General features: G+C 41.2%; 2 protein-coding genes across 4 annotated transcripts; one reads left to right on the top strand and one right to left on the bottom strand.

Moving 5' to 3' along the window:
• Positions 1–3,584: 3,584 nt before the first annotated feature.
• On the top strand, positions 3,585–6,837 carry LOC110508843 (tissue factor). Its single transcript, XM_021589692.3, has 6 exons — positions 3,585–3,934; positions 4,689–4,803; positions 5,063–5,256; positions 5,465–5,646; positions 5,786–5,954; positions 6,187–6,837. The coding sequence occupies exons 1-6, from the start codon at positions 3,862–3,864 to the stop codon at positions 6,336–6,338; spliced, it is 885 nt and encodes a 294-aa protein (XP_021445367.3). The 5' UTR covers positions 3,585–3,861; the 3' UTR covers positions 6,339–6,837.
• Positions 6,838–7,488: 651 nt separating this feature from the next.
• LOC110508842 (ATP-binding cassette sub-family D member 3) lies at positions 7,489–21,977 on the bottom strand. 3 transcript variants are annotated; one of them, XM_021589691.3, is made up of 22 exons: positions 21,600–21,977; positions 20,958–20,994; positions 18,603–18,698; positions 18,351–18,439; positions 15,177–15,246; positions 14,640–14,737; positions 13,600–13,723; positions 13,331–13,387; positions 13,023–13,165; positions 12,829–12,898; positions 12,448–12,517; positions 12,211–12,308; positions 12,032–12,123; positions 11,183–11,277; positions 10,954–11,026; positions 10,785–10,848; positions 10,553–10,630; positions 10,299–10,454; positions 9,779–9,898; positions 9,413–9,517; positions 8,829–8,885; positions 7,489–8,624 (listed from the first exon to the last, which is right to left on the bottom strand). In XM_021589691.3, the coding sequence occupies exons 1-22, from the start codon at positions 21,707–21,709 to the stop codon at positions 8,547–8,549; spliced, it is 1,980 nt and encodes a 659-aa protein (XP_021445366.2). In that variant the 5' UTR covers positions 21,710–21,977; the 3' UTR covers positions 7,489–8,546. The 3 variants fall into 3 exon arrangements, with proteins under 3 accessions (XP_021445366.2, XP_090081093.1, XP_090081094.1); XM_090224967.1 differs by lacking the exon at positions 15,177–15,246 and having other exon boundaries at positions 21,600–21,723; XM_090224968.1 differs by lacking the exons at positions 14,640–14,737; positions 15,177–15,246; positions 18,351–18,439; ... (1 more) ...; positions 20,958–20,994; positions 21,600–21,977 and adding an exon at positions 14,068–14,236.
• Positions 21,978–21,994: the final 17 nt, after the last annotated feature.

Below are 21,994 nucleotides of genomic sequence, written 5' to 3'. Positions count from 1 at the left end.
TTTAACTAGGCAAGTAAGTTAAGAACAAATTCTTATTGTCAATGTTGGCCTAGGAACAGTGGGTTAACTGCCTGTTCAGGGGCAGAACGACAGATTACAAATCAGCTTGTCAGCTCGGGGGTTTGAACTTGCAACCTTCCGATTACTAGTCCAACATTCTAACCACTAGGCTACCCTGCCGCCCCGGTCATTAGTCAAAGGTTAAAGGTCAGTGGTATCTCAGACCACATGAACAATTCAATAAAATGGTTGATTGGAGTGGAGTAAATAGAATCATCTAAATGGGTCCTCATCAAGACTGATTGATTGATTAGAGTAAAGCGAAATGTCTTTATCAGTCTCGCTAATCCTTTTTCAACCCCTGTTTTATGAAGTCATGTTTCATTTGGGAGAGAGGGGCCACCTGGGAGATGAATTATATGTGGGAAAAAGAAATGGAAACTTCTGACGGACTACTTTTTTTTTGCCACTACAGCCCCTCATGAGTTCCGTTTTTTTGTGGCCCCCACCCCCATCAAAGTTGCCCATCCCTGGTGTAGGATGATACTGTATTATCAATTATACCACAAATGATAATATATGATGTAATGTCATATTCAGCATATTCATGAAATAACAGTGATGGCAGAGGAGACAATACTTTTCCTCAATGCAACACTCTGAGAGTGCATAGAAGAATTGAAGGATAGTTATACATTTTAGCCAGAAGTACAGTAGGCTATGTGTAAAGACAACCACCATTCATTCTCTGAATATGACTTGAGAGATTGATCCGATTGGATATTTTCCAAATCGCAAATTCAAGCATACATCAAAAGATATCAAAATGTATTGCTGTGGTTTGGCATATATTTGGAAAGAATAGCCCTATCAATGAAATCAATGCTAGAATATATAAATGGTCTGTAAGTTGTGTGGCGATGCATGTACACCCGTATCTCACGCTGTCTTTTCACTTAATACTATTTCACCATACTGAATCTATCCGCTCACTCTCTCATGCACTAAATCACCCGCATTTGGCAATGTACAACTAAATGTATCACAGGTTGGGTAACTTGTAGATTTCATTTATTTGTAACATTCTGAATTCATATAGGTGTACAGTACTTCAAAAATATTGCTGAAATAGGTCTGGACTGGAGTCCTTTTCTTGCCTTTCGTAGACAGTTCTTAGAAATGCTCATTATGTTACTGTTTCATGTAACTAATTACAGTGGCAAGAAAAGGTATGTGAACCCTTTGGAATTACCCGGTTTTATGTATAAATTGGTCATAAAATTTGATCGGATCTTCGTCTAAGTCACAACAATAGACAAACGCAGTCTGCTTAAACAAAACTAATAGCACACAAACAATTATACATTTTAATGTCTTTATTGAACACACCGTGTAAACAATCACAGTGCATGATGGGAAAAGTATGTAAACCCTTGGATAGAATAACTGGTTGACCCTCCTTTGGCAGCAATAACCTCAACGAAACATTTTCTGTAGTTGCGGATGGCTGGCTGAGCATCCTGCCCATACAACCTGTCAAGGCATTTACTGTCCGTACAACCTGTCAAGGCATTTACTGTCCGTACAACCTGTCAAGGCAATTACTGTCCGTACAATCTGTCAAGGCATTTACTGTCCGTACAACCTGTCAAGGCATTTACTGTCCGTACAATCTGTCAAGGCATTTACTGTCCGTACAACCTGTCAAGGCATTTACTGTCCGTACAACCTGTCAAGGCAATTACTGTCCGTACAATCTGTCAAGGCATTTACTGTCCGTACAACCTGTCAAGGCATTTACTGTCCGTACAACCTGTCAAGGCATTTACTGTCCGTACAATCTGTCAAGGCATTTACTGTCCGTACAACCTGTCAAGGCATTTACTGTCCGTACAACCTGTCAAGGCATTTACTGTCCGTACAATCTGTCAAGGCATTTACTGTCCGTACAATCTGTCAAGGCATTTACTGTCCGTACAATCTGTCAAGGCATTTACTGTCCGTACAATCTGTCAAGGCATTTACTGTCCATACAACCTGTCAAGGCATTTACTGTCCGTACAACCTGTCAAGGCATTTACTGTCCGTACAACCTGTCAAGGCATTTACTGTCCGTACAACCTGTCAAGGCATTTACTGTCCGTACAATCTGTCAAGGCATTTACTGTCCGTACAACCTGTCAAGGCATTTACTGTCCGTACAACCTGTCAAGGCATTTACTGTCCGTACAATCTGTCAAGGCATTTACTGTCCGTACAATCTGTCAAGGCATTTACTGTCCGTACAACCTGTCAAGGCATTTACTGTCCGTACAACCTGTCAAGGCATTTACTGTCCGTACAATCTGTCAAGGCATTTACTGTCCGTACAACCTGTCAAGGCATTTACTGTCCGTACAACCTGTCAAGGCATTTACTGTCCGTACAATCTGTCAAGGCATTTACTGTCCGTACAATCTGTCAAGGCATTTACTGTCCGTACAACCTGTCAAGGCATTTACTGTCCGTACAATCTGTCAAGGCATTTACTGTCCGTACAATCTGTCAAGGCATTTACTGTCCGTACAATCTGTCAAGGCATTTACTGTCCGTACAACCTGTCAAGGCATTTACTGTCCGTACAACCTGTCAAGGCATTTACTGTCCGTACAATCTGTCAAGGCATTTACTGTCCATACAACCTGTCAAGGCATTTACTGTCCGTACAATCTGTCAAGGCATTTACTGTCCGTACAATCTGTCAAGGCATTTACTGTCCGTACAACCTGTCAAGGCATTTACTGTCCGTACATGGTCATCTGGATAGTAAAACTTCACCTGTAGCTTGCCGTATATCGTAGCAGCGGCATGAATGGAGAGACATTGACATTTTAGAAATTTGAGTCAATGTAAGATTTTCGATAGTCCTCTTTTGAAACTGTGTTCTTTAAATAACTTTGTGATTCCAGGTAATTCCAAAGGGTTCACATACTTTTTCATGCCACTGTATATCCACAATATCACAACAATCCTACACTTCAGAAAGGCCTAGCTGACTCACAGCTTGTTCTCCTGATGGATACGGATACAGATTCAGTCATCAGAGAACTCTGTGTTTCAGTCACTGCTTTGGGATTTCAGGGCTTAGACTACGGTATGCTAATCTGTTTACAAGCAAATCTGGTTTCCCAAAACATTTCAGAACCAACTAATTGCTTTCGGTTCACAGTATGGTCAGAAATAGATTATATCCCCTTCATCATAATGTTTCTTATCACAATTTGTCACAAACCATTTTGCAGGTACTTAAAAAAACAGTATTTGTATAACAGTTATTTATAGTTAAAACAAAATGTACTATTACAATGAAACTCATCATTAGAGTTATTTAAAGAACACAGTTTCAAAAGAGGACTATCAAAAATCTAACATGGACATTTTTTACGTTTGAGTCCATGTCTCTCCATTCATGCCATGCCGCTGCTGCGATATACGGCAAGCTACAGGTAAAGTTTTACTATCCGGATGACCATGTACGGACAGTAAATGCCTTGACAGGTTGTATGGGAAGCATGCTCAGCCAGTGACAAACCAATGATGTATATGAACCATTGGACAAAAACCAATGATCGAGGACAGTTGTAAGGGAGGTGGAGCTATTGTTGAATGAGTCGTAACTAAAATTCCGACCGCTCGCAACTTAAATCTGGTAGGCTATAAAAACGAGGTACCAGCAGCACTGTGAGAGCAGTTATCTAACAAACTTTGAAGTGTTATTTTTAGACGAACACTAGCAACACTGACTCAAGGGGAGACAATCAGCATTCATTATTCGTTTTCGATAGTAAGAGGCTACTGCTACTGCCCGTAACATTTTGGATTATGATGGATGTAAGAACTTCTGTTCACTTTGGTGTTTCACTCTTATCGGTACTATTCACGATTGGAGCATCTGGTACGTTTTACTTATGGCTTATTATGAGTTTCATCTCAAACATTTAGCCTATTTTTAATTTTTTTTTGTTTTTTTACCCAAGGCTACCTAAATAGCCAGAGATTTACATTTTCAGCTGATTCTACATAAACATTTCTGTTTATTCCATTGGCACCGTTTTTGCACTCCACATTGTAATATGCACAATTACGTAGCCCTGATGCTCAGTGGGAAATATGCGAGATATGTGCATTCAAATCAACATATGTAGGCTATAGATCCTATTTAATTTACAGGCTATACTTTGTGGATGATATCTTGATTCTTGCTTTTTTTTATCAGGTTACAGTATCTGAGTTACAGAGGTACAATACTCTGGAATTCTTATCTTCACATTTTACAAAACATCAACATCCCTAAATAACTTAAAGGGAAGACTGGTGAACCAAACTACTCAGTAATCTCCTCCATATAACCTAACTCTCACACACTGACATGCACACACACAGTTCAACAAAACACTTTTTTTGTGTGATTACTGATCAATTAATTTATAATTAGTCGGTTTTGTTATGTTTTAACAAACTTTTTAAAATGTTGTATTTATGTTTTGTTGTGGTGTGGTTTTCATATAAGCCCTTGGTCTTCTAACCACACCTGCACACTGTTTAATTTTTTTTGGTTTGTTTTGTTGTCTATCAATTGTTTTCTTTGGCGCAAATACATTTTACTAAACGAAATAACTAATCATGCCTTGTTTTTCCTGGGTTAACAGGGGAGGATTATTTCCCAGAGGCGCAGAATGTTAAATGGGTGTCCAATAACTTCAAGACTATTCTAACATGGGGCCCTGAACCCACCAACTACACATACACCGTTGAATTTTCTGAGTAAGTAGCCTACATCATGTCTCTGCAGAGTTTCTGCACTGTTCTGTTCATTACGTCATCATTGGAAAAAAACGCCCTGTCTGTACAAGCACAAATTGACCACTTTTATTGATGAATACCTTCCTTCATGTCAGCAGAATTAACTTAAAACTGAGTGTACAAACTGTACCTATCACAGTTCAAAGACTGTCTGATGTGGGACTGCTGTGTTGTGTGTCTGTGTGTGTGTGTGTGTGTGTGTGTGTGTGTGTGTGTTCAGGGTCGGCAAGGATAGACAGAGAAAACCCTACTGCATTCGGAGCTCGGGGACAGAGTGTGACCTCACCAACGAGCTGCGGAACCTGGAGGAGACCTACTCTGCCGACGTCCTATCAGAACCCCTGCCTGGCGTGAACTCTGACCTTGTAGAGTTCCCCTACACCCGGGCCGAGAGGTTCTGCCCCTACAAAGACAGTGAGTGCTATTTGCTACATTATTATTACAGTAATAAATACATTATTATTTTATTTACGCTCACACAGTAACAACCTGTCATTAAGCACCTTGTTATTGCATTGTAAAATAATGCCATTATAGCATTAATTTATAAATGTTGATTTCACTGGAAATTCCCCAAATAAATTCTGTCTGTGGTGCCTAACTCGTCTGGTTCTCCTTTTAGCTCAAATAGGAGCACCGAGTTTCAACATCAAGCAGAGCGAAGACAAGACCAAGATGACACTCCACATACAGGACCCTCTCACTCCCATCTACAAAGATGACCAGCTGGTGACTATCAGAGACATCTTTAAGAATGACCTGAAGTACAACGTCATATACAACAAAGCCGGGAGCACAGGAAAGGTGAGTTGAACAGTCACAGTCAATAGATTGTAAATGCATTGCTTATGATTCTATACCTGTTGATTCCCACCAATGACACAAAACAAACAGTGTGCGACTTGAGATAATATTGTATCTAATTCTAAACCTCTGTCCACAGAAAGAGACAATGTCAGACCTGAGAGATGTCGAGCTGAACAACCTGGATAAAGGAGAGAGCTACTGCTTCATGGTGGCAGCCTATATCCCTTCCCGCTCTGTGGAGAAGAGACTTGGAGATTGGAGCAAGCCGCAGTGCTCACCCAGAGAGAGCAAGACCATCTTTGAGGGTAAGGGACCCCACAATGCAAAGCACCTGGTATGTTGGATTTGAGATTGGGTGGAAGGAGTTTAAGGTGAAATTCAGTGTACTCAAATGTGTAGTGGATGGAGTAACTACAACAAATCTAGTCTATAAAGATAAACTGTAATTTGGGCAATGGCCCTTTTTACTATAGACTACAGTGTGTAGCAACTTCAAGAACTTCAAATAAATTAAGTATTCTTTCTCACTTCTCTCAGAATTCCCCTTTGGTGTGATCGCAGGTGCCATTGCCATCATGCTGGCAATGCTCATCATCCTCATCACTCTAACCGTGGTGTGCTGCAAACACTTCTGCTGCATCAAAAAAGAAACTGTGGACAAGGAGAACCTGCAGTTGAGTCCAGTGTAAAGGTTTGTGTATGTATAGAGTACGTGTGTCTTATAAATAATGGTACTTCACTAAATCAACCCTTTCAGAGGGAGGGAGCTGTGCTTCCAATAATTTAGCACAAATGTGTCTTAACACTGGAAATGCATGAGGTCTGTGTTCACCTTGCCTTTGTAAGTCTCATTATTAGCTGGTTCTTTTAAATGGGTAGATCATTTTTTACATGTCTTATTTATTTGTTTAATAATGTTGAACAATTAGATGAATCCTTGAGAAATATATATTTTTGCCACTATGTAGAAAAAACATTTAATTACTTCGCCACTTATTTATTTCAATCAATTTTATTCTGTTAAATATTTATTTTTGTATGTCTAATATGTTGATGTATAGTTCATGTTGAATGGGATTTGTCCATATTGTGTGCTGTTGGAACATGGATTTGGTACTTTTGGATGTGATCACTGTGGTGCATTGTTGTACTTTTAATGTTGTTTTACAAGTAAATGGATTGACACGAGTCAATTCTCATTTGTCTTTTATCTAACACTATCCCTGTGAAGGGAATTTGACTTACAGCGCCATCTAATGTCACCTTTGTATTACATTTGCCTTAAAATGATCTTAAATCATGTTTGAAACTGATGAGACAAGGGGAAAGCCTTTTCATAGTGATTGATTGTAGCCTAATGCCTGCTTATCAGTTTATGACCCAGGAAACCATGGGAACACCCTGGCAGAGGGGTGACACCACAGTCACATTGGCAACATGGTGCCAGAGACCTCCGAGACATGCCTTGGAGCAGGTCCAAGTAACGGGTGCAGCTCAATAAAAAAAAAAATGACTGCCTCTTCTTCATCTGAATGGACTTAAATGCCACTGTAACCTATTCCTAGTTCCCCTATATTTTTATTGCACCGTGTTGGGCTAACATGCATCTGAAAAGGCAGAATAAGAGACATGGCAGAAGCTTTCTGGGGCATTTGCTTTCACCTGTCCAAATGTTTCAAGATCAGTGTGGAATCAGTGGATGAATGAAAGGAGATAGGAAGCCACTTAATAGGTATTGGGATGCACAAACTATACTCTGATATCTAACAGAGAGAATAACACAATGGGTAGTCTGCAGAACAGAAGACCCAGGGTATTGAAACAATTAAGACATAGATATTAATTCAATATTTATTTCTTGTTCAGCTCATAGCAATGGCATTTTAAATATCCTATGTTAACAAAAAGTACCAGGTCCTCAATCCCCTTTTACAAAATAATCAAAGCTAAATTAAGTACAGTGTAAAGTAACTACAGTGCAGTACCTTCCAAATTGAGGCAGCCGCTGAGGGTTTATACTATAAGAGACAGAACATTTTTTTGCGTACATGTATGTACTACAATTGACATATTTGGACTAGCTATGCTTAGTGTCATTTACAGTTACTGGCTTCATGAAAGAAGAATGCACTTCAGTGTTTCAACAAACAGCACTAAACAAACATTTAATTCAAAACTTGACATTAAAACTGACCATTTTAAATAATGAAAAACAATGCAATATTAACAGAACATACAATCGGTAAGGCTAATTTTCTTAGTACATTATTTGCGTCATATACAATTAAAACTCACTACACGCACATCCTTAAAGGTAGACTCTGCAATATGACATCATCATACACAGCGGGGCGTCTTCCAGTTCTAAACAGAATTCAATCTGCCCTCAGGAAGAGCCAATACGGTCAGTCTTGGCAGAATTCAATCTGCCCTCAGGAAGAGCCAATACGGTCAGTCTTGGCAGAATTCAATCTGCCCTCAGGAAGAGCCAATACAGTCAGTCTTGGCAGAATTCAATCTGCCCTCAGGAAGAGCCAATACGGTCAGTCTTGGCAGAATTCAATCTGCCCTCAGGAAGAGCCAATACGGTCAGTCTTGGCAGAATTCAATCTGCCCTCAGGAAGAGCCAATATGGTCAGTCTTGGCAGAATTCAATTGTTTTGTTTATTTCTGCAAGCAGGACGTGTACCCTGCTCTGTATGGTGTCATATTGTGGACTCTACCTTTAATCTAATATAGGTTTAGCTATTTCTCTCTTGACATTGAGCTCCCAGTCTTCATACCGTTGCATAACATTTTAATATGTTAGGACTTGACTTCTCTGTTCCCTATGCTTCATGTAGTGCAGAATTACTTAGGACCATCTATGTGAGCAATAATTAGCTGTGGTGAGGTCGTTATGACCCAAACGCAATTGCTTCCTGGGTGATGGCTTTGAACTCATAGTTTCCCCTTCCGTCCATGTGCAGGTAGTACTGGAGAAGAGACAGAAATCACTGGTTAGAAGGTGTCCTTCTAGATATTCGGAATGTATTTTAACCTATATAAAATAGATATAAACAAGTAAACTCTCTCAGAATTGAAAAAGGACAAAAGAACAGGGCTTTAGTATTCACCTGCATTTCACTATTATATGCACAGTCATTTTATGTTTCATCGTTCGGTGTGAAAGGACTTACCTCATGGTGCTTCCACAAAGACTTCCTGTGAGAAACTGTGAACAACGTGATGCCCACCTGGGGAAAGGTAGATATGACATCCCATAAGCTCGGAAAACACTTTCTCAACATCCTGTAAGTTTATTTAACTAGGCATATCAGTTTACAAATTATTTTTACAATGACGGCCTACCAAAAGGCCTCCTGAGGGGACGGGGGCTGGGATTAAAAATAGGACAAAACACACATCACGACAAGAGAGACACCACAACACTACATAAAAAGAGACCTAAGACAACAACATAGCATGTCAGCAACACATGAAAACACAGCATGGTAGCAACACAACATGGCAGCAGCACAAGATGGCAGCAGCACAACATGGTACAGACATTATTGGGCACAGACAACAGCACAAAGGGCAAGAAGGTAGAAACAATAACACATCACATCAAGTTACCATGCATCAGTTTCCTTGGATCTTTTTCATTCCTCTTTCACAATGTGCACATAAATAATAGATTTTTAAATAATCATCATTATATTGACAAAATGGCCTATTTAATGTATAATCTTCATTAATAGTCCACAGTGTTGTATCTTACCGTCCTACAGTGGCTGTAGATGAAGTCCTCCACATCTACACTCACAGCACTGGTGCACTCATCCAAGATGGCAAACTGGGGCTTGTGGTAGAACAGACGGGCCATCTAGATACCAGAGAGAGAGAGAGAGAGAGTGTGTATGTGAGTGAGTGAGAGAGAGAGAAAGAGAGTCCAATCAATGAAAAGCTACATTTACCCATTTTACAGCCATATGTGCTTGTAAAATTGTCTTAAACGTCATGGCAACATAAATGGAGTGAAGTGCTATGCAGCTAGCAGAATTAGTCTGGCATAGAAAGAGACAAAACAACTACACGTGTCTACACTATTCTCTGTTGTTTTTTTAGGAAATGAGCAGTGACTTACAGCCATCCTCTGTTTCTCTCCTCCACTGAGGACGTCCATCCAGTCCTGGACCGTGTCCCAGCTGCCCTCCCGCTCCAGGATGTGACCAAGCTGGACGTTGTCCAGGTACTCCTTCAGCACCTGTTCCCCAGCACAACACACACACAAAGACACAGAGACGCACAGATACGTACAAACACGCCAGTATACCACACTGTCAGCAAACAGCATGCATAGCTTTGTGTTATACTCAGACATACCACACCCTACTGACAGAGGCCACATACAGCACACTGTTCTTTCTTCATTTTTTTATGTTACCTTTATTTAACTAGGCAAGTCAGTTAAGAACAAATTCTTATTTTCAATGACGGCCTAGGAACAGTGGGTTAACTGCCTGTTCAGGGGCAGAATGACAGATTTGTACCTTGTCAGCTCGGGGGTTTCATGAGAAGCATTACAATCATTGGTCCAGAAAATGGCTGCTGTGATTGGATATATGATCCAGTAATGAGCTGATGTGATTAGATAGTTAGTCTACCTTATCAAAGGTGCCCTTCCTCCTCTGGTCCTCCACTGTATCTGGGTAGATCACCTGATCCCTCAGAGAGCCCAGGGTCATGTATGGCCTCTGAGGAACATAGAAGAGTTTCCCTCGCTCAGGTTTGGTGAGACGGCCACCAAACAGAGGCCAGAGCTGAGAAACAGACACATCCATTACTACTCATGAATGTAAAAAAAGTCAACACTACAGCAACATAACAGGCTTTTTCAGCAATTGTTGGTTCCTCATACCTCTCCCAGGACTCTGAAGAGTGAGCTCTTCCCACAGCCGTTGGGGCCACACACCAAGACGTTTGTCCCTGACGTCACCTTAGGTTAGCAGGGGATGGGAAGGCACAGTACAGCCGTCTGCACTTACAGATTAAACAGCCCCTCAACCGTCTAAAGTCTAGTCTATCGATTTCATGAATTGTATAAATTGGTTCAGTACGGAGTTGCTTCTAGGTGGGATTGAGATACTCACCTCAAAGCTGAGGTCTTTGATAAGAATGTCCCCATTGGGCGTTGCAAGGGGTGTATGCTCAAACCTGAGACACAAGTACAACGTCAAACCAGGTAGTACCTACTTTCATTAAGCATGTTAAATCATGTTTATTCTATTGCTATAATACATGTATCTGTCAGACACATACTTAATAATATTGTCTTTGTGGATGATTTCACCACTTCCTGGGACCAAGGTGATTCTATCTTGTAATTCACCATCTGAAAATGTGACAAAAAAAATCTAAAGCAATCATCTCTCACATCAACTAGTAAAATGTTGTCATGTTCCTGCATTAGAGTACTACAACATCAGACTGCTATCCAACAACAATAATATCATCATCAATACATCATCAGGGAACATGCAGCGGGCACCTCTTCCTCCCTGTTGAGAGACCATGGTCCTCTCGTATTTCCCAGAGTTCAGCTCTTTCAGGACTTTCATGATCTCGGTGATGCGAGCTGTGAACCTGTAGGGGGACAGCAGGGGTCAGTGAGGAGGCGACAGCAGGGGTCAGTGAGGAGGCGACAGCAGACGTCAGTGAGGAGGCGACAGCAGACGTCAGTGAGGAGGCGACAGCAGACGTCAGTGAGGAGGCGACAGCAGACGTCAGTGAGGAGGAGACAGCAGGGGTCAGTGAGGAGGAGACAGCAGGGGTCAGTGTGGGGGGGACAGTAGGGGTCAGTGAGGAGGGGACAGCAGGGGTCAGTGAGGAAGAGACAGCAGGGGTCAGTGAGGAAGAGACAGCAGGGGTCAGTGAGCAGGAGGCAGCAGGGGTCAGTGAGCAGGAGGCAGCAGGGGTCAGTGAGCAGGAGACAGCAGGGGTCAGTGAGGAGGGGACAGCAGATGGAGGGAAAGAAGAACAAGTGGAGCAATCTCAGACCATTAAACCAGTGAACAATATAACTGGTCCCAGATCTGTTTGTATTCTTACCATCTCCATTGCTGTCATTATCAGGCCAAACAGTCTAGCCTAACAGCAATCTTCAAATATGAACATTAATGAGTTTGAGGAGAACAGAGGATTGATCCTAATTTGATAACCCCCACATCTATACAAATATTGGAACTCTATTGCAATAACTGACAAGGAGTTGACATTATAGCACAAACAGACTGGCATTCAGACTACCAGTGAACCACCAAACCATTGAACCACCAAACCAATGAACCATTGCACCAGTTGAACCAATTGTGAGATAAGAGCATTGTGTACGACTGACCCAGAGAGCCTGCTCATCTCTCTGCCAGCCAGGACGATTCTGCCCAGGGCCTGAGACATGCTCAGCAACATACGCCCACTCTGGTAATAGTCCTGAATGAGAACGAGGGAGAGGAGAGACAGGGACGTTAGGATCTCAACCATCCAGAACACAGACACACACACTCTGTCTCTCCTCACCTCTAGCAGCTCAGCGTGGGTACTGCGTAGGTGGCGTGGGTGGGTGTGGTTCAGGAACGGCCTGCTCACCACCAGGTACCCCACAACAGTGGCAATATCTACAGAGATGGGGAAAAACACAAGTAGTTAATTCAGCTATTGTCAGTTAATTCAGCTATATTATCTTAATTTGGATGAGAGAAGATAAATAAAGCAATTGATAACAAACTTCAAATCAAAGACATGACAAGTTCTCACACTTTGCAATGATGCTGTCCACGAAACCAGTTGAAAAGCGGAAGACAATGAAATTGTGCAAATGATCCACCTAGCGGTAAAAGGGAATGCAACGTGAGACATTGTATATGCACTGCAGTATAGATATTCTGTGATACCACAGGGCCCGCAGGTGATTTTATTTGGCCGCCCATTTTTTAAAAACATTTTTACGTTGGGTACATAAAAGACTGTAAACCCCCCCAGCAAATCAGCAGTCTACAAATGATTTGAAATTATATTCTGTCCCCCTGACCATCCACCCAAGAAAAAAAATCATCCTCAGGCTGAATCTAGTTGGTGATCCCTGCCATAGTAAGTCAACTACTGCCACTGATACATTTAAAGCCCCTGCCCTCTCACCAGTTTCTGGAAGGTAGAGTGAATGGTCTGTTTCTCCCTCAGGTTTCCATTGTAGAAGGCAATTTCTTCACTGTGGGAAACAAAACATTAAACCTTTAATTTTTCACAGTGGAAAAAGAACACGAAACAGAAATTCTTTGTCTAAAAAAAGATGAGAGGAACAGTGGTAAGGAGAGATGTGTGTCCCGACTGACCTGTTGGTGATTAGGCGTGAGTTGACGAATCGGTACTCTCCCTCGTATCTCTGCTCCATCACCGTCATCTTGCCGATGGGCCGCCGCAGACGTGTCAGGATGAGCCCAGAGAACACCAGGTAGCCTATCATACAGGCAGGACCCTGAGGGGGAGAGGAAAGTAGAATAGAGACGTTAGAAACTCTATTCTGCTGTACGGATGCATTGGAGATTATCATGGTCATTCTTTCAATTTAAACAACATAAGCCTAACTGTAGGACAATTCCAGAGATCCATAGAAGGCTACATTAGACAAAGCAAGACTCACCTGTGGCCCGATGGCCGAGGTCAACTTGAAGATGTACAGACCAATGTCCAATAGAGGCTGAAGGGACAGAAAACCTGTCTGATTATCATAGGTTCAGTGTACTGTCAATAGCGGTAGATTGTATCAGGCTTTGAGCAGCATTAGTTGTCTCTACAACAGAGGGGTTTTTTAATAGCCTGGTTGAACCCGACTGAATTCTGCACTAACCATTGTTTCATTTGAGTGCAGAATTCAGTCTAGTTTATCCAGGCTATTTAAGTGCAGGTTACCTTGCTGATGTTGGAGTAGAGGTCCACTACACTGTTACAGAACCTCTCAACGTCCTGGGTCAACAGCTGGTCGGGGTTACCGATGCGGTTGTCCAGGTTACCAATCTTATAGTACGTGTAACCTCTGGAGGATGGTGTGGTGAAAACATGAAACAGGATTTGACAGGTGGGTTATGTATTTTCTATCACTGAGTTTATGAAGCCATTGTTCATTACACCATTGTAACAGGGTCACTACACTGTACCTATTGCATTGTGGCTATGAAATTTGTAAGATGAAAGAGGATCAAGGCAAAATCCTTCCAAACTAGCTCTATTGCTAAGGGCTAATCCACTGGGTTATATACGATCTAGAGACAGCGTCCAGAATGGACGCCTGTTGTTTTCAGCGTAATCAACTTAAGTTTGCATACGCTGTTTCTGGTTGCTGCCATCTTTCTATATTCGTTTTTACTGGGACAACTATACCTGCGCACTAGCGCTCAGTGCGCACTGGACAGACAGCAAGCAGTACCACACGAACATGCTCCGGGAACTCTGCCAGAGTGTGCCAAGAACGTGGACAGCTACACAAACCAACCGGCACATCCCCTGGCCAACTGGGCTCAGCATGAATTAAATGCTTCCATATCTTCGGCTGTGAGTGTTGAAAAAGAAAAATCGTCTTCAGTGACAATTAAGTGAATAATTCAATGGTAGTTTTGTGCACAAAGGTGATGACATAAGTGTCTTATTAAGAATTTTCAAATGTGACTTCTCTATGGGGCCGTCTATGGGAATTGCTTTCTGGGCCGGACTTCAGTTAAACTGCAATAACGAAGCTGTCATCTGGGCACAGCCGAACGTGTGCTTCCAGTCTGGAACCCGGGGACCTGAGCTAATCTAGTCATCCAGAAACAAATCTCCCGCTACGTGATTTGGGTTGGATGCAAATGTTAATGTCGTTCACAAGAGACAAGCTAAGGGCAGACAAACAGATGTTCTCTCAGAAGTAATATTCTGCAAGAAGTAGGCCTGGGAATGTGATCAACAGGACTTACTGTAGGTACTCATCATAGAGGTGCTTGGTGAGTCGAACCCGGCAACAGAGCTTCAGTTCATTCAAACCCAGCTTGAGGAAGTTGTTAACCAGCGAGATCTGAAACAGGCAAACGGGCCATAATAGTAGTCTCATTTAAAAGCAGTGCGTTACATTTTATAGTGCGAGTATACCACTCAATGGAATGTGTGCACTGAGTAAATAATCATAAACACCTCATAAAACCTCTAATAAATATAGGCCAGGGATCACAAGTCTGTTATCAGGCAGTTTTAGTATTGACCAAAAATACACACAAACGCTCTCCCCATTGGGCCCAATACTAATACTAACGTAAACTACCATTCCCAAATCATGAGGTTAACTGTAAGTTCATTAGTTTATTATCAAATATATTGTATTGAGAAAGTGTAATGTGTAGAATTACACATTATAATGTTAGTTATATAATCATATATTTTGTTTTAATCTACGGGTAGTAGAGACAATTAAGACAACAAATTAACCACAAAAATAGAAGTATGAAAGTTGCACTTACAAATGGCATGACTTTTATAAAGTTGAACAAGAGTCTCTTGAAATCTTTTGTTGAACGACCAATAATTGCACTGCAAACCAACATCCACAAAGTGAATACACTCACAATGTCACATACAGGGCAAAAGTGGGGTCATTCTATATTGTAAACCAAAGGTGTCTGTTTTTTCAGTGTTTCTTAGCGCACAGAAAAACCCAACGCTGGAAGGGCTAGATTGTCCGCTCCTTAAAGAGCCACTGAACACGCCAATTGGCGCGTGTGTTTTTCTGTCATTAGAAAAACTCGTTTTCAGTCTTGGAGGTGGATTTCCTAACCGATTCCGCATTTGGTTTATGATGTTTGTCCCTCATGAGACACTGTAGACCGAGAAGCCTATTTCACTTCCTCAAAATGCCCAGCATGAATTGTTTTTATTTCACCTTTATTTAAATAGGCCATGGTGGCGAAGTAATTACAATATAGCAATTAAAACACTGGAATGGTAGATGTGCAGGAGATACTGGGGTGCAAAGGAGCAAGATAAATAAATAAATACTGTATGGGGATGAGGTAGTTGGATGGGCTATTTACAGATGGGCTATGTACGGTTGGGTGCTGCTATGGTGACCAGTGAGCTGAGATAAGGTGGGGCTTTACCTAGCAAAGACTTATAGATGACCTGGAGCCAGTGGGTTTGGCGACGAACATGAAGCGAGGGCCAGCCAACGAGAGCATACAGGTCGCAGTGGTGAGTAGTATGTGGGGCTTTGGTGACAAAACGGATGGCACTGTGATAGACTGCATCCAATTTTCTGAGTTGAGTGTTGGAGGCTATTTTGTAAATGACATCGCCGAAGTCGAGGCTCGGTAGGATAGTCAGTTTTACGAGGGTATGTTTGGCAGCATGAGTGAAGGATGCTTTGTTGCGAAATAGGAAGACGATTCTAGATTTCATTTTGGAATGGAGATGCTTAATGTGAGTCTGGGGAAGGAGAGTTTACAGTCTAACCAGACACCTAGGTATTTTTAGTTGTCCACATATTCTAAGTCAGAACCGTCCAGAGTAGTGATGCTGGACGGGCAGGCAGGTGCTGGTAGCGATCAGTTGAAGAGCATGCATTTAGTTGTACTTGCATTTAAGAGCAGTTGGAGACCACGGAAGGAGAGTTATATGGCATTGAAGCTCGTCTCGAGGTTAATTAACACAGTGTTCAAAGAAGGGCCAGAAGTATACAGAATGGTGTCGTCTGAGTAGAGGTGGATCAGAGAATCACCAGCAGCAAAGAGCGACATCATTGATGTATACAGAGAAAATCTAAGATAACTCAAGAAATGTATCATTCATTTTGACGTTTTTGCCGAGGATGCTTTAGTTGCGCAATTTTACATCTAGCTATGGTGTTTGGTGCAGTAGTTCTCAAGTAAAAAAATTGCATGAAGTGTTGTCTTATATAAACAGTCGGCGCTGCTGAGCAGGTCTGCCTCATACTCTATGCTATTGTATAGAGAGCAATCACTGCAGCTGTTCACCCCATTTTAGTGGGCAAATGGACATCGCCAATTTAAATCCCAAACTTAATTAACCCGCTGTGACGCAGAAATGTTACAAACTCTGTTTTAGATGAGATTGACTTTATTATCCAAATTACCCTATTTACACTTTGTAGTAGATTTTGACACTAGAATAGCTGCTTCTGACTCATATCGATGCCACATAGGCCTTTATCAAAGGGATTAGTTGCTTTCAAAGGCAGTCGCTCTTTAAACTGACCCAGCTAGTTGGGCGAGAGTGAGTCACTGGATCTTGAAAAAGGCTATCACCCTGATCAATTACTGAACATTGGAAAAAGCCACTGGTAAAAGGTGAACACAGCAGGATGAGGAGTGCAAATAAAGTCTCATTAATAAGTTGGGCCAGTCTAGTCCTGTAGGGCTGCCAGGATCAAATGTCTGTTGATTTTTCCACCCCAAACACAAAATGAAACACGCTCTAGAAAATAACCAGGATTATGTTAATAACTGACTAGAAGGTAAATACACTATTTCAAATATTTTCAAGCCTGCAACCCTTCATGACCAGTGATGCCCACAAACACAATTAAACCACAACAACAATACACAAGTGAATTCATAAGCACTTAATCATATTCTGCTTTCAGGCACCCCAAGCAGCAAAGTATTCCATGCAAATGGACACTGGTATGGCAGCAATATAGTAATAAAAGCACTTCTTGAAAAGATTGACATCTCTGCTAATTATTCCACTGTGGAGGAATTAAGAGATGATTATAACCTGTCAAATATGATAAATAACAATTCTGCAAAGCTATGTTGAAATTGCTACTGGCAATGCTGGTGTGCTAGGGTTTTCTATGGAGTCCTACCTCTAGGGCTGGGTGATATGGCCTGAAAAATCACATCTTGATTTATTCAAAGTCATGGGCGATTCACATCTATATTTTTTAACGTTTTCTCTTAAACTTTGTTGAACAATTAAAAGGTCAATACACTACATTTCAAACAGTCAGGTCAGGAATAATCTAATGAATTCAGGGCTTGGAAAATTATACCTAGGCTAAATATAAGCCTTCTACAACAATAAGACCCACTAATAATTGTATTATTTTAGCCTGCTTTTGTTGCAATAACCACTGATCTGGCTTTCAAGTCCGTCTATGCAAATGACATTTTTGTTACAAATTTAACAGGAACCATGCATAATGCACATTCACTAATAATGACTAACTTCTTGTAGCAGGCATTATAGAAAATGAACACAGGTCTCATAAATACTCTCTGAAGCACAAGTCCATGTGCTAGTGAGTAGCCAGCTAATCTTTATTTTTAAAGTCTAGCCAACTTGGATCTATTTGCTTATAAATGCGTATTTTTATGCTCATTGCACATTCATAAAACACAGACTAGACAACTAGCACAACAGTATGTGGCTAAAATGCTGCAGAGGCGGTAGGTGGTACTGCAATGCCGCGTGCGACAGAAATTGAGCATTTATTTTCCACATGTTCATTGATACTCTCGTTTTAGTAGGGTCTCCTCTGTTCTACATTTTGGCAGTTGAGACAAAAAGGGTATCGTTAGAAAATATAATTTCTTCTCTAAAACAGTAAAATAATGTCTCAAAGCGTTTCGGTGTCCATAAGACTGATTATGTTGGACCAAACCTCAAATACCTACCTCTCGATCATGGTGCCATTCTGGATCATCCACACATCACAGTAGGTTCTGGCCACCAGCATGGCAGCGATGAGGAGACAGTATCCTGACTGTGGAGAGGTAGATTACCAGAAATAGGTCAACACAAGTGATCGGGAGATGTGTTGAGATGTTACACAATACACTTCCTTAGATTAAGTGAAATGTAATTCCAATCAAGATGAAAATGTTGGAGTGCATTCAAAGTCATCAAGTTTGTAGAAGAGCTCTTACCTCTTTGCAGAACACTCCAGGAACCATGATCTTCACTATCTTCAGGATACGTGCAAAGAACACCTTGTCCACCACCGTCCTTTCCTTCTTGGCCTCCTGACACACATCATACCAAACATTTACAGATTAATCAGATAAATAAACCCCTTCAAAGCTCACCAGCTCAGTCCTACATGGTTAATCTGGTAACGGCATGTGGATATTGACATTATTGCCAAAATGTTGTCCCTGGGTGTGGTAAGAAAGGGGTCCCAAACTGTTTCACTCTGGCCCCCCTTCCAGCATTGGGGAAGATCCCGCGCAAGTGCCATGTCCATTTCTATGGACACATGCACTGCTCATAACACAAACTGTTCACATCCCTCTTCTTGGTGGAAAGAATTTCACAGGTTTCAAGCTTATTTCCTGCAATTCCATGCAATTTGACAAGGGGCACAAATAACCTTCAGCAGTTTTAAAGCAAATGTTCTTGCAATTCTATACATTTTGGCATATGTTTTATGTATTCATGTGATATTTGAGTGACTAAAAAATTACAACACTATCTATGGGTTAGTTTTAAAAAAAAATGTTATGTTAGCTGACATGGTCTAGTTGATCTGGACATTTCTGACAAGTTATAAATAGCTCTCTAAGGTACACAATGACTAACATGACAATAGGAACTGATGATGCACTACCCAATGTCAAAATTGCACCTTGTGCATTCTACTATTACAACTTTCAAGAGTAAGTTTAAAGCCGGACTAAGTTTCTAAAATAAATAAATCAATTTTATATATATATATAAGTACCCGTCAAAAGTTTGGACACACCTACTCATTGCAGGGTTCTTCTTTATTTTTACGATTTTCTACATTGTAGAATAATAGTGAAGACATCAAAACTATGAAATAACATATATGGAATCATGTAGAAACCAAAAAAAGTGTTATACCAATCAAAATATATTTTATATTTGAGATTCTTCAAAGCAGCCACCCTTTGCCTTGATGACAGCTTTGCACACTCTTGGCATTCTCTGAACCAGATTCATGAGGTAGTCACCCAGAATGCATTTCAATTAACAGGTTTGCCTTGTTAAAAGTTAATTTGTGGAATTTCTTTCCTTTTTAATGCGTTTGAGCCAATCAGTTGTGTTGTGACAAGGTAGAGGTGGTATACAGAAGATGGCAGGAACAGCTAAAATAAGCAAAGAGAAACGACAGTCCATCATGACTTGACATGAAGGTTAGTCAATCCGGAACATTTGAAGAACTTTGAAAGTTTCTTCAAGGGCAGTTGCAAAAACCATCAAGCGCAATGATGAAACGGGCTCTCATGAGGACCACCACAGGAAAGGATGACCCACAGTTACCTCTGCTGCAGAGGATAAGTTCATTAGAGTTACCTGCCTCAGAAATTGCAGCCCAAATAAATGCTTCACAGAGTTCAAGTAACAGACAAATCTCAACATCAACTGTGCAGAGGAGACTGCGTGAATCAGTCCTTCATGGTCGAACTGCTACAAAGAAACCACTACTAAAGGACACCAATAATAAGAAGAGACTTGCTTGGGCCAAGAAACACGAGCAATGGATGTTAGACTGGTGTACATCTGTCCTTTGGTCTGATGAGTCCAAATTTGAGTTTTGGTTCCAACCGCCATGTCTTTGTGAGACGCAGAGTAGGTGAAACGAATTATCTCCACATGTGTGGTTCCCACCGTGAAGCATGGAGGAGGTGGTGTGATGGTGCTTTGCTTGTGACACTGTCAGTGATTTATTTAGAACTCAAGGCACACTTAACCAGCATTGCAACCACAGCATTCTGCAGCAATACGCCATCCAAACTGGTTTGCGCTTATTGGGATTATCATTTGTTTTTCAACAGGACAATGACCCAACACACCTCCAGGCTGTGTAAGGGCTATTTGACCAAGGAGAATGATGGAGTGCTGCATCAGATGACTTCGCCTCCACTATCACCCCAATTGAGATGGTTTGGGATGAGTTTGACCACAGAGTGAAGGAAAAGCAGCCAATAAGTGCTCAGCATTGGTGGGAACTCCTTCAAGACTGTTGGAAAAGCATTCCCGGTGAAGCTGGTTGAGAGAATGCCAAGAGTGTGCAAAGCTGTCATCAAGGCAAAGGGTAGCTACTTTGAAGAATCCCAGATATAAAATATATTTTGATTTGTTGAACAAGTTTTTGGTTACTACATGAGTCCATATGTTATTTCATAGTTGATGTCTTCACTATTATTCTACAATGTAGAAAATTGTAAAAAGAAAAAAAAATACTATGGTAAAAGAGATTTCAACATTGAGTGTTACAACTCAGTAGTTGGTAATATTTCCTGAATACAAACACTTACATCTTTGCTCAACTGTAGTTCTGATGATCTCTTCACCCTAAACATAAAACAGTAAATGAAGCCAATCAATGGTATCTAAAGACACACAACACACACATATTACTTTATTAGCTAGACCTTGGAATCCTGACCACCCAGCTATAACAGACAATTCAATCATAGTCCCCCAGGACCTCTGAGTGTCAGTAGAGAAAATGTATTCCATAAACTACTAGCTACCTAAGTGTTAAAACAACATAACAGAAATCTCTGATTCAATGACATCATACTGCAACTTGTCTCAGTTACATTTTGTCTGACAAATGCCGCGTTCAGAAATACTGGGAACTCGGAAATCTCCGAATTAAGTGCGTTAGAAACAACTGTGAATTCGGCAACAACAAAAAAAACGATCTCCAGCTGGGAAAATCGTTTAGAACGGTCATCCAACTCGGGAACTCGCGACTCTTTCTAGAGCTCCCGACCTGAAGATCACTGACGTCATGATTTGACCTCTTACTTTCCCCTAGTTCCCAGTTGTTTTCAACGCGACATTACTAGCTAGCCAATGTTGTTGGCTACATCAGTTTAGCATTATGATGGGCAGTCATCTAGCTAATCTTACAATAGCTACGAAATAGTTGTCAAGTTTAACTTAGTTACCCATTTATCTTGTCAGCATGTCTTTTCCTCTTGAGAAGATACAAGGCAACGATTGTGGCGCCTGCTACAGTGCAGTTCTTAGCTGTAAAGTATTTACTGATCGCCGCCATGTTTTCATCTGTCGACCGACCAAAGAAGTAACGAGATGCATGCTGGGGTAGCTACCTGGCTGGCGTGCTAGCATAATGAGCTATATGGTGCAACATTTCAGTATATCAGACAAATGCAATGCACACATCGTATGAATAAACTGTTTTAGCCAAGGACAAAAAAGTCAGCATGTCCTTTATCTTCAGTAAACCATGCTAGCTATGTGTATCAACATTGCATTTTCACTTCTGTTTTCATTTCAAACTCAGCGACATTTGGCAGGAGAAAACCGGAAGCAAATCCTT

This window comes from Oncorhynchus mykiss, chromosome 28 (assembly GCF_057628025.1).
Source record: "Oncorhynchus mykiss isolate SJ-2025 chromosome 28, ASM5762802v1, whole genome shotgun sequence".
NCBI classification, from domain to species: Eukaryota; Metazoa; Chordata; class Actinopteri; order Salmoniformes; family Salmonidae; genus Oncorhynchus; species Oncorhynchus mykiss.
The sequence above is the reverse complement of the archived record's forward strand: the minus strand, read 5'-3'. Positions and strand labels throughout refer to the sequence as shown.